This window comes from Cephus cinctus, unplaced genomic scaffold, assembly GCF_000341935.2.
Source record: "Cephus cinctus unplaced genomic scaffold, Ccin1 Ccin1_scaffold0857, whole genome shotgun sequence".
Lineage (NCBI taxonomy): Eukaryota > Metazoa > Arthropoda > Insecta > Hymenoptera > Cephidae > Cephus > Cephus cinctus.
Window position 1 is genome coordinate 867,590 of NW_014333443.1, and position 13,092 is coordinate 880,681.

General features: G+C 38.3%; 2 protein-coding genes across 4 annotated transcripts in view; both read left to right on the top strand.

The window, feature by feature from the left end:
- Positions 1-769: 769 nt before the first annotated feature.
- Positions 770-5,848, top strand: LOC107270964 (raf homolog serine/threonine-protein kinase Raf). The gene has a single exon (XM_015746470.2). It carries the CDS (start codon positions 1,302-1,304, stop codon positions 3,516-3,518), a length of 2,217 nt encoding a protein of 738 aa, XP_015601956.1. The 5' UTR covers positions 770-1,301; the 3' UTR covers positions 3,519-5,848.
- Positions 5,849-8,170: 2,322 nt separating this feature from the next.
- Positions 8,171-13,092, top strand: part of LOC107270955 (kinesin-related protein 10) — a 14,969-nt gene continuing 10,047 nt past the window's right edge. The window contains exons 1-2 of one of the 3 annotated variants that reach the window (XM_025088214.1): positions 8,171-8,387; positions 10,662-10,943. In XM_025088214.1, coding sequence (XP_024943982.1) covers positions 10,889-10,943 — 55 coding nt within the window. In that variant the 5' untranslated portion in view covers positions 8,171-8,387; positions 10,662-10,888. The other 2 variants (XM_025088213.1, XM_025088215.1) reach the window with 2 other exon arrangements.

Sequence of the window (13,092 nt, forward strand, 5' to 3'; positions counted from 1 at the left end):
GAATTGATTCGATAGTTGATCAATTGACTAGCATGCATCGACAGGACCTCCTTAACATAAAAATATTCAACAGCTCATCAAACTTTGTTTTGACATTTGGCAAGTTTCTCTTTTCTTTTATATATATGTGTATATTATTGGAAAGTATAGTATTTTTCCAAGTATGAAGAGCGGTTCTTGTTTCTATGGAAACAGTATCATCTGCCGCTGACGTCAGCAGACTGCAATGACGTCAGAAAGTGCAACGCAGTATCTATATGTTTTATGAGAAGATTGAACTTGAATCAGTATTCGTCCAAGGTGAACAGTGTTAAATCCTGTATAAAACAACTTAATTTAAAATAAATGTAAATTATAGTACAAAAATTAAATAGGCTAATCACATTCTTTGAGCCTACCGCACACACCTGTCGCACAGAATTTAATTAGGTCTTACCTATCAATTTCATAGAATCAAGAAATTAAGTAACATTAAAAATCCTTCAATATATGAGACACGATTTATAAATTAGATATCAGTTAATCCCTATTTCTAAGCCTGTTCTATGCACCATAATATGTAGCCATATACGTCAAACTCAAAATATACAGAAATATTTAGGGATGCTTCATACAGAAAAGTATGATTTGAGGTAAAGTAGTGAGATACATTCGTTTCATTGTATGAACTTACGAATGTATGTTTATTGGTTTATCCCTTAAAATTATGTCTATAGAATTTGGACGTGTACATACAAATCTTCAAACAGTTCACAACGATCTACATTTGAAACTTCAAATTAATGTTTAAGACCTATACAGAGAAAGGACATCGAATTATAAGCGGAACGCAGGGCAGCACTATCGCCTTCTGGAAAGGCTGCCTCGCGGATCGCACGGATAGTGGTCCTAGTGGCAGTTTTCTTTGGAACGGTTTAGTGTGCATTAGTGCTGTTAAAGATTGTCGTCAGGTTGAGTATGGTAAAAGCGTCGCGACGCGAATAGTATGTACCTCAGGGTCTCAGAAAAGAAAACGTAACTAACCAATGAGAGTGAACGCGTTTGTACGCACTTCGTTCGCGCAGCTAGTACGGCATGCTGCGGACGTAAGTATCGCAGGAATGTGATTCGGCGGTGGGCAACGCGCTGACACCAAACGAGGACGACGAGGTGGAGGTTGTGAACTCAGGAGTGGTGTGCTCGAGAGCGTAAGGTCGATGGGTGCTCAGGATCGGACTTATGTGTGAGCGACGCTCGTTCTGGAGGACGTCATCGACACTACTGAGGGTAGAGCGCAGGATGCTGCTGCCAGACGCTGGAAAATGGCCGTGATCGGCGAGGCTAGATACCTGGTACATGTTAACTCGTACGGCGATTCGTCCTGTCCAAGAACCAGGAGTCATCCCAGCCTCAGGGATAGAACTTGGACGATGTCCACCTCGAGGATCGTGGATTCGGACCTCATCTCAATCAATGACGATACGTGCACCGATCCGTTACGTTACGAGTTACAAAATATACAAAGTGTCATCCATGTCACGCGGCAAAACATTGATGCCCTCAACAATCGGTTTGCTGGCTTCCAGCATCCACCTTCGATTTATCTGACTGAATATCAGGAACTAACTAGCAAACTTCATGAATTGGAGTCGAAGGAACAGAAGCTCAATGAACTTCTTAATTCCAGTGTGGCTGATGAGTCTCAAACTCCTTCGAGACTACGATGTCCCAGGACTCCTCTTAAGTCGCTGCTACGTGCACATTTACCCAATCAGCAGCGTACCAGTGTACAGGTCAGGGAAGGACTCTCATTACGGGATGCACTTGCAAAAGCCATGAAGCTGCGCAACCTTACAACTGAGATGTGTGTTGTGTACATAGTTGGTGCTGATAATTCCAAGTTTCCCATACCATGGGATACAGATATCTCTTCCCTGGAATGTGATGAAATCTCTGTTGAGATACTTGACAAATTCCCTATCACCACATCTATATCTCACAACTTTGTGCGCAAGACCTTCTTCTCATTAGCATTCTGCGAGTGCTGCCGTAAGTTATTATTTCAAGGATTTTACTGTCGCACTTGTAACTACAGATTTCATCAGCGATGTGCTGGAGGTGTACCTGCACTGTGCCATCAAGTGCGCATGCAAGATGCTTACTATCAAGCACTTCTTGCACATAATCCTGAGACCAGTGCTGGTATATTACAGTTACCCTCTGGCTATGGTCTCAGCAGGAGTATGTCACCATCGTTGGCTCCAGCAGGCAATCAGAGGCATCCTAGGTCCTTAGGACAGCACGACCGATCCAGTTCCGCACCGAACGTATGTTTCAATATGGTCAAACCTGGTGGAGATCCAGCAAATCTAGAAGAATATGTTCGCTCACAAAGCCTCGGAAGGCCAGCAGGTACGACACAGAGTCCTGTATCTCCAGGAAGCAGTCCAACGAAACATAGCCAATCTACACAAGCAAGTCCTACGAGTACTCTGAGACCAAAACGACCCAGAGCACGTTCTGCCGACGAATCCTCAAAGAATTTACTGGCTCCACGAGAGTCCATAGAAGACTGGGAAATTCCTGCGGATGAGATCCTGGTAGGGGCTCGTATTGGGTCAGGATCCTTTGGAACCGTTTATAAGGCCCACTGGCACGGTCCTGTGGCAGTAAAAACTTTAAACGTAAAGATTCCCACAATGGCTCAACTTCAGGCATTCAAAAATGAGGTAGCTGTCCTCAGAAAGACACGTCACGTCAATATATTACTTTTCATGGGCTGTGTTAGCAAACCGCAATTGGCCATCGTGACTCAATGGTGCGAAGGATCTTCACTGTACAAGCATCTCCATGTATTCGAGGAGAAGTTCGAACTTCTCACTTTGATAGAAATTGGCAGACAAACTGCACAGGGTATGGACTATCTTCACGCAAAGAACATCATCCACAGGGATCTCAAAAGCAACAACATATTCCTCCATGACGATCTCACCGTAAAGATCGGTGATTTTGGTCTGGCGACTGCGAAAACAAGGTGGTCCGGATCCCAGCAATTTCATCAGCCCACTGGATCTATCCTTTGGATGGCACCGGAAGTGATTCGAATGCAAGAAGAGAATCCCTATAGTTTCCAATCGGACGTCTACGCATTTGGAGTGGTCCTGTTCGAACTGCTCGCCGGCCAGCTGCCCTACTCAAACATCAACAATAAGGATCAAATCCTTTTTATGGTCGGTCGTGGTTACTTACGTCCTGATCTTAACAAAGTCAGATCCGATACTCCAAAGGCCCTCAAGAGGCTCACCGAGGACTGCATAAAGTTCTCACGAGATGAGAGACCAATATTTCGTCAAATCCTTGCGAGTCTCGAAGGTCTTCTACGTGGTCTCCCGAAGATTACCAGGTCGGCCTCGGAACCGAACTTGAACAGGACACAGTTGCAGTCCGATGACTTCCTCTACGCATGTGCGTCGCCCAAGACGCCTGTTAATTTTCAATTTGGAGCCTTTCCGTTTTATCCAACTGGTGGTAACATATAACGTAGCATTTTCTAGACGGAAGTTGACGTAGATGATGTCAATGGAACTGGCGTCGATAATACCACTTAGCTATGAACAATCTGCATAATTTTTTTCAATTACATTCGATCACGTGTCGTGTGATTATCATTCTTCGACTAACTGACAGAAGCCCAAGGGATATCAAATATTATGACTAAGATAGAGAATGAAAAGGAGAATGAGACACTAGGTACACGCGAGGTCAGAAAACGGCACGTGTGAGATTAAAGAATGAGACTCAAGAGCGAAAGGAATATAAGATAAAGAGGTATCCAATGTGAGAGGTTATATGCTTAGACATTAATGAATGAAAGAAAAATTATCAAAGGCATCGGGACGAATGAATTCCACGTGTGCACGTTGCTTTGCGCAAAGTGATTTTCGTGTTTACTAGTATTCAAATGAAGCAACAAAAAAAAGTAAAAGGAAGCTGAAATGATGAATCCCCGGATACATAATTCTTCTTCCCGAATGTCGCGAGTCTATTCGTCTAAATGTATATAAGCGTGATTAATTGGAAGTGCGCAAGAGAATTTTCCGTGCTTACGAGCAAATTAGAATGATAACGAACGTATGCGTCCGCGTGGTACGAATGTTGGAAAGTATAGCTAAATTAATATAAAAGACGGGAAAGGCCGTAAGAATGGGTGTGAGATAATAGCGATAATTCCATTTTCGTGGAATCCTTGAAAAGGATATAAAAAAGAAACGAAAAACTAATAAACGTAATTATTAGGAAATTAGTGGACGAAAATTAGACGTTGCGCCCTACGATCGTGTTCCTCTCTCTTTAGAGTTCGTTTCATTTTTATTCGACTTTATTCTTTATTTATTTCGCGGACATTAACCATTTTTATCTTACCTGCGTTCACTCTACATAATTAATTTTTTAATTTTTTTGTACTATCGAATATTTATGCAGGACCACGTGGAACATGTGAGTATTTTATTGTCTATTATCTTTACATTTTATAGTTTTTATTCTTCTTAGTAAAAACAATAAGAAAACGAATACAAAGTATAAGCTTGTTAATCTAGTGGACATTCATAATCATTTTTTGGCTATTCTCAGTGGGACGAGAGTAAGTGCGTTATCATCGCCAAATTCAAAAATAAAATTAACATACTTTTTTCATCTTTCCTACTCTCTTTTGCTCCCGAATGAAGTGACAAAAGAAAAATCGAACGGGCTGCACACTTTTATTTATTTATTTATACGATCCGTTGTGCGGCAAGACTGTCGAAAAGATGAATGATAAATTCTCTAACTCATTTGCACATGTGAATGTTATGGAAAGTACACTTAACGAACAAGATGATGTATGCTAGTGAATTTGCGGAAAAAAACTATGTAACGGTGAGAGATAAAAAAAATGTGTCAATGTGCGAGAAACTGAGAGAGAATGCAAGAATAAGTGTGAATAATATAGAAATAAAAAAAAAATGAAACAACCAAGAAATAAACGCTTAGCACTTAATGACGCTTTCTCATAACAGGGAAAACAGTGAAACCATGAAACATATTTACAATAATCTCGTGAAACCGATAGAAACAGAGAAAAATGGCCAGCCATACGTTAGACAGAATTGTAGATCTACGGAATTGCGAAGAGATTGCCAATTAACGTATAAAACAAAAGATACTAAATAAAATGCAAGAAAATGTCACTTAACGAAGCTTCAAACTATTTTCTTGGGTTTCTAATCTCATCTTTGACATTTTCTTGCTCGTGTTCTCGGATGACATTCCTCTGTAAGATTGCCTCCTACCGAGACCACCGAATTTCGCAGTGTATTTTAATGTCACTTTTTTCGAATGTAAAGAAAATGGACGTACTTGCAAGCGTGTGAGAGCCTGCGGTTTTTGCGATATTGCAAATCCTCGAGGCAACAATTGTTCCGTGTATAAAAGTGCCGCTAAAGGTACGATACGGCGCGAAACGATATAAAAAAAATACAAAAGATGGGCTATCTATCGATTCCTCTTTGATTTATTCTTGCTTTTCGTCGGTATTACTTAGTATTTTCAAAAATTGCCACGCGACCTACTCACTGTAAAAGGGAATAAGCGAGAACAGAATGGGACAAAAAAATATACGCTAATATCTCTTTCTCGATCTGCGAGATACGAGACGTTTATAATTTACATTCGATATACTTAAATGAATTAATTGCCAGGTGAGGTTGAACGAACGATAGATCAATCACTATTGTATCCTTTATTCAATTCCCTTCCCATTCTCCATACCGTTACCTCCGAAAGAATGAAAAGAAAACCAAAAATAAAAAATTCAATTTATCTTCGCGTACGTAATGTGTGTACATAATATGCTTTACCATATTCTTTCAAGCAATTCTTACAAGATGACAGTTTTTTTCTCAAATTTTTACCTTTACATTATAGTATTACATTTTTATTATCTATTGCTCCCGTCCGACGACGCCTGCTTGCGTCATTATTACTATAAATTAACTATATTATTCCTTGTCGAAATACCTTGCGACAAAAGGCCTTGAAAATCGACTCGACATGTTGCTGGTAAGTTAATTCATATTATTATACTTATATTTGACATCAGTATTGTGGTTTAATTGACAAACGATAACTGCCTATAAACATTAAAAGTTTACCTGTGCATTTATCTCAATATGTTGGTGATTCTAATACGTTAAGTTATTTAAATACTGCCTGGTCAAAACAGTAATTTAATTGCAACAGCTTGAATTATGGCTTTGAAAATAAAGGCAGACTTGACTGTTGTATTATCAGTTATGTACTTGAAATACTGGATTTTGTTAGTTAATAATTTACATACTACTTGTCTTTTATCTTCGAATTATATTTTCAACTGCAAATGCGAAAGTGCGGTAATACTCTTTCTTTCCTTATGTAAACAGAAATGGTTGCAACACGATTGCATTTTTCTTACGTATAAAGTATTTGATTCCTTCAAGAACTATGTATGATTATATCTCGCAGTATTGTATATGAGTATATACAGTAATTGAATGCAATGTTTATATATACTTTTACAATGTATGTACAGTCTGTTAAATAGATATTCGATTATCCACCGTAATAATTTCTGATTTCTCCACGTTTCCGTTTGGTAATTCGATCATAGAATCATTATGTGGAATTGAGAGTCATTCAATTATTATCTCGTAATGACTAATAATTAACTATCATTAAATCGTATAGAACAATAAACGCTGTATAAAGCTTCATTATATAATATTACATACCGTAATGGTTCTTTTAAGTATACTCGGTATAATATGCTGTACTTGAAAAAATATTTCGATTATATTTCCTATCGAATTTCACAAAAATCATTATTTCCCATTGTACTTGACGATGATTATATTTATAAAAATGCAAATAATTTCAATAAGACCAATCGAATGTGCAAATAGAAATGAATGCAAGGAGTATTCATGTATAAAAATGCATGTGGCTGTTTGATGTCAATTTTCTATTTGAATCGTGAGTAATTGAATGAAGAAATAGAAAAGCAAAAGGAACACAACAACGTTGGCCCAGTTGAGAAATAAATATGTCAGAGCCGGCCGTTTCATCGATCCCAATATAAAAGAAAAAAGGAGGTTAGATATAATTAAAAATCAATACAAACAAGATCATTTATTTACGTAAAAATAATAATAGCACTTATTTCGTACTTTATGTAAGTATTACGGTTATCTGATATTTAGAGCGAATCGATATGGCTAACACCTGACACCCTCTTATCCATTCCGCCATTGATTTCACCCGGGAATTCCTGTGGGAGAAGGTCGCGGTTTCCCGTAGGGCTGGTAATCCGACTTGCACCCGGTTACCCCACTACCTTCTAAAGCTATATACATATGTATATAGGCGTATACTCGTAAACGTGATAATACCGGCATAAAATCTGTACACGAGGACGCTGGTTTTCTACCCGTGTCTGTACCTGTGTATACCCTCGAGAGAATGATGAAACTTCATCCACGTGATTATTGAAACTTAACTTACTTGATACGTGTATACTGCATACAGTATAATCTTTAATCTAAACGTATCAGAAGTTAGTACCCTCTTTGCTCAGGAGTTTTTCAGCCATCCAATTTCACATAAGATTTCAAGCACAGTCGAACTGTATGTATTTATACTGTAGCTCGTCTACGAGTAGAAAGACAGTAGTCGGCCCCAGGTGGGTATTTATGTATATGTGCGTGCGTTCGTTGGGCGTGCGCTGGTGTATGTTCTATTCATTGCTCTATGGATGCATCCATGCACAGTGCACGCGCACTAAACTTCTGTTGAGTAAAGTCTCAAGAATATAGCACATATTCTTCCTTGTAGTACGCACCAGGTACCAGGTAAACGTACTCGACGTTACTATATTTACCGTAAATATAGTAGAGGATCCCGGGTTTTCTTTCTCTCTGTCTCCTTCTTTCTCACCCTATGCATCACAAGTCACGACACGTCCTTTCTCTTTCTATATTCTACAGTATAGGTATACACTGTCCTCTACTATACTATAGTAGAAATGTCTCTACGTATGTACTTGCGCTTATTAGACATGGCCGCCGTACAGAGTTTGCGCACGATCGCGCTTCGTTTCTGCGCATGCGCCACCAATGAGAGTCCGCGAGAACAGTCGATGCTGGGATGCCGAGTTGTGAACATTGTGTGTAATAATTGTATCAGAGCCGGTTAAAATTATACAGTGAATATACATACATATGTAGTCGTATCAGAAATCGTGTTTCTCAATTCTAGTGCTCATTTTACTATTACTGCTCTCGTTACCTACAACGCTCAGGAATGCTTCTACGTAAAGAGACAAACAAGGATTACTGGTAATGGGGCTTATCAAGCGTTACCAGTATTTGAATAAGCAAATTTGATAAAAAGCCAAGCTTTGACGAGGCTACACGAGTTTTTAAATTTTTCATCACTGAAAGTACAAACTCGTCACTTGTTACTTTTGTTTGATAAACTTTATATTTTTTTCTCAGTTTATCGACTCGAATGACGTTTTTGTTTTGTGAGATTACAACTTTCAAGCAATACGAGATATTTTATTGGTCGAAAACTATAAATTTGTTGATAGATTATTTTTTTCGGGCGATATAAACGTCTATATTTATATATGTTTGTGTGTTTTTTGAGAGTATTACGAAAACGGAAAGTAAATCTTTGTTTCTCGTCTAGTGAGCTTCATTTAACACACTGTATGCTTCTACACGTCTGCCTGAAAATCGCGAAATCAAATAACAATTGATCCAAGTATGGCATTACAATTACATTTTTTTTTCGTTTGGCTAACAGAATTGTTATGAGAATATCACGAGAAAAACATAGATAAGAATAATAATGAGCAATGTGCTTGTAATAATGCCATACTTTTAATTTCCATCGATAAGAAATATCTACTGTTTTGCTTTTCAAGGATTCCCTCAAAACTTAACGGACATTGGCTAACCACTAGAAGTAACTCGTTCCGGAATTAGATTCCGAAAATCTGGACGCAGTATATTATATGCGTGTGTGTGTGATATATGCATATATCGATTGTATATGTATATAGCAGTCAGTTGATTTCAAATTTTGTCTTAAATAAACGTACACCTATTCGTCCATTGACGAGTTTCGGATGTGTCGCTTAAGAGCGAAACGAAAGCGATATACATATTCTATTTTCGAATTGGATCGAGTAAATTGGTTCATAGCGTTAGCTAAGGAAGAGCGTTAGTTAATTTCGTTGAATTTCTCTTCATCCATTGACAGAGCCACGCTCTGCCGTGTTACGATTAAAGAGTGTAGGTTGATGATGATCTCTTCCTCCCTTAATTAATTCGACATTGTGAAAGACCGGATTCCAATAAAATGATGAATTTAAGTGAACAATGAAAAAGAGAGAAAAAAGGGGCACTGGATATGAGGTACGCCTCGAGTTTTCGTACAACATCGAGCATTGATTTTCCATTGTCATAAGGATTGCACAGATGCGATGCACGTGCCGTTTCTTCTAGATATAGATCTTAACAATATAATCAAGCGATCAATATATATTTATATATATGTGATCTCATCGATTCTTCCGATTCTTTGAGTCTCGTTAGTTTTTCCTCAGCTCGATACCGCATTATCGTTGTAACGTGCGCACCTGCACAACTCGATGCACGTGTATACTTGAATTCGACGTATGTATACATGTGTGTGTTTTGTGATAAGCAGATAAGGGCAGGATCAGTGAGGGGGGGAAGTAACTTGAAAAAGGGAAATACAATGAATCTAAACATAAAAGCAAAAAATATAGACGAAAAATTTACAAGCACCTCGCTGATTGCGAGTACTTTACTTTTTCGTTATCATTAATTGGATCATCTACTATTGGAAAATAATTGTATCTATGAGTGTTGTTTGGACGTTTGATGGCTTAATGAATTTTCTGTGCTTCCAAACCGAATAAATAATTTAATATATGTATACGTCCTACACACACGCATGTCCAGAAGTCATCTTTAAAATGTCTTGAAGACAACTTCTTTGCCATTAGACACCCTTAAAAAAGACTTTACGACATTACGTCTTGTTTCGGGTATATATGTATCGCATATACTCTTATTTTTATATTGTGAACTACAATAATTGTACTTTTTTCAAGTAATTCCAAATTTAACTTTTATCAACGTTCAGAGCCTGTTGTTAACTGTTAGATTGTTGTCAGCGATTTTTTTTACACTGACGTGTGAAACGTATTTAATTGGCTACAAGAATGATTACGAAATGAGGCTGTACGTATTCAGGATAAGAAAATATAAATTTGCATCCAGATATGTGCTTAAAATACGTCAACATTGATACTCTGACAAACAATTTTTATTTTTCGTCGGCAATATCCCCTCATACCCTGTATTATCTTCTCCCTAATGTCTATAAACGAATCTCGCGTGTATTCACTAGCACCGAGTCGGACTTTGTTCGGAACATCATTCAGTCTTGTCATTGCTTTCACTCAAATTTTTTTCTACGTTTTAATTTTGTTTATTCTTCAAAGCTCGCATTATTGACTCTCCGTTGTATCCACATAGACAGGTCTCTAATGTGCATATTTTAATTGTTCGCAGCCTAATGAAATACGAAGACTTCCTCTGCCACGAATTTCAAAATCACGAAATTATCAACGATTGATAATTAGACTGAGCCTATATAAAATATAACGCACTTGGACCTTTTGACTGGATGCCAATGTGGTACTGTGGAGAAAATTAATGCATATATGGATAATAAGAAGTCGTCGATGCTACTCCTGGTGCTCCTCCTAGTCAAGATGGATATCGGCTAAACCGTCAGGATGTGGTATGAAGACTGGCGTATCTGGGAAATCAGGATGGATTGGCCGCCTCGCAGTAGGTAGCCAAGCATAAGCAACACTGTAACGTGTACTGGTAAAAACGTAGCAGAAAAAGTGCGAAAACTGTTGAAGAATCGTTAAGGATTTTGATGTAAATATTGAGCTGATTTCGTACGCATATCTTGGGAGTGTCAAGTAAAAGAGAAAAAAAAACAAACAAAAATATATTAATCAAAGTTCATTTCATCTCCTCCCGCCAGAAACGAGTCGAAAAAGAAGGGCGATAACTTTAAAAAGTGTCAAGTGTATTATTCGCAACGAAAAAAACAATTGCATCCAAATTGTTTAACTGTCTAGTTAAAATTAATTTAACGAACAAAACAATCACCGTGTGCATATCGTCAGTCGTTTTTTGTTATGCTGTTTAAACACTACTGAGCAAATGAATAAAAAGGAGAAGTTCGGCGTCATAATTATTCGAACGTCGAAACCACGTTGACCAAATGTAAAATACATAGCCACCGAAAAAGTTGCCAAGACATATCCCAATATTTGGAAGAAAAACGAAAATCAGACGAGTACGTGATATCTTTAGGCGTAAACACGGCATATCGCAAAATTACGAAAAGACTAGACCGTGGAAACACTTGGAAGTAAAAAACAGATACCGTGATACATCAGATACCTGTATTACGCAATTGGACGAGAATCGGCGGTGCAGCTGAAAAATGTGATTTCCTCGTGTTAAGGAAACCCGTGCGATACGGTGTCCGGGAGGCTTGTGTGTGCGTCACGTGTGTGAACGTGAGTGAGGGGGTGGGAAGTGTGCGAGTTCTCTGTGTGCCAAATCTCATCGAAGGTCACAAGGCCACTCAGGATGGGTTGTGGACAGAGTAAGATCGGCAATATATATCCGAAGAACAAGAAGAATAAGAATAACTCCAAGAAAAATGGTGAGTGTCGGGTACAATAGAAACAGTATTCCTATTCTTCTTTTTCTTTTACCGCATGGACTCACTTGCTAGAATCCACGTTGGCTGAAATCAACTAATTTCTCATATTACATCCAATCAAGCATGTGTAAAAGGTGTAAATGATTTTCTAATGTAATTTCACCAACGTTGCGTCCTACGTATGTACGTATGTATATGGCTAAACGGATCTCATGCACGTGCACTGTCTGCCAGCGTTAACTTCATGGTTCTCATGTATGAATTTTCTGTCGTACAATTGACAACTAGACCGATAAAAGCCTGCTTTGAAGATTCACTTGGGGGATAGTGCAATTAAGAAAGATAAAAATAAACAAAGACAAAAATACGAAAAGGTAACGCAGTAAATAGTTTGAATAATTTTTTTTCGGATACTTTGCATGTCCACTAATTGCACGACTTTATCGTTGATAATTACAATAACCTAATTTTCGCGTTTATTATGTTGTAGTCGTATCACGTGGGTACGACGATGTAACGGTTTACGGATATCCTAATGAATTTTGAACGAAAAAGTGTCGTGCACGAAATCACGTAACCTCACTGGGGCAAGTACAATGCATTGCTATTCCATAAACGAATGTACTTAAAGAGTCAAATCATCTGGAAACAGACTCGTTATATTTGAGAACCTTGAAACAGTTCGTGGTTTATGTTTGTTATGATGTTTTCATATTTGTCTGTCACTTTGGAGTTTGTCTTTTAAAAACTTTTTTTTTCTATCTCCCTTTCCTCGAGCTTCTCTTGCTAGGCGAATCCGGTCAGCTTGGCGCTTTGTTAAATTGCGTCTAAAAATACCGGAAAAAGACGTTTCGGTTTCTGACGGATATGTGGGTCACGTGTGGAAGCACGTTTTTGAACTTTTAAAATTACCAAAAGCAAGATGCGTTAGTAGAGGGTAAATAAAGTACATACCGACTTAACTGACAACATTGAAGATTCCCAATTGTAACTTATAAACGTTACTGATTCGAGTCGGTTCGAACTGGCTCGAAATTATTTTTCCTAACTGCTCTAATGTCATGTTTATGTATTTTTTTTCATACTATCTTCTTCGCGTGTCCTTCCCATAACGCCATCATGCGCCACATACAGATATTACATATAGGCACAAACGATAGGCATTGCCACCACGCCTGAAATGTATTGCGATTAAAGTGGCGTCTGAATTGGAGTACGTAGTCCAACGTGATTGCAGTGCCCCCCCCCCCC

Excerpts from the sequence above, each read along its gene's own strand:
- LOC107270964 (XM_015746470.2), top strand. The coding sequence starts at position 1,302 with ATGGCCGTGATCGGCGAGGCTAGATACCTGGTACATGTTAACTCGTAC.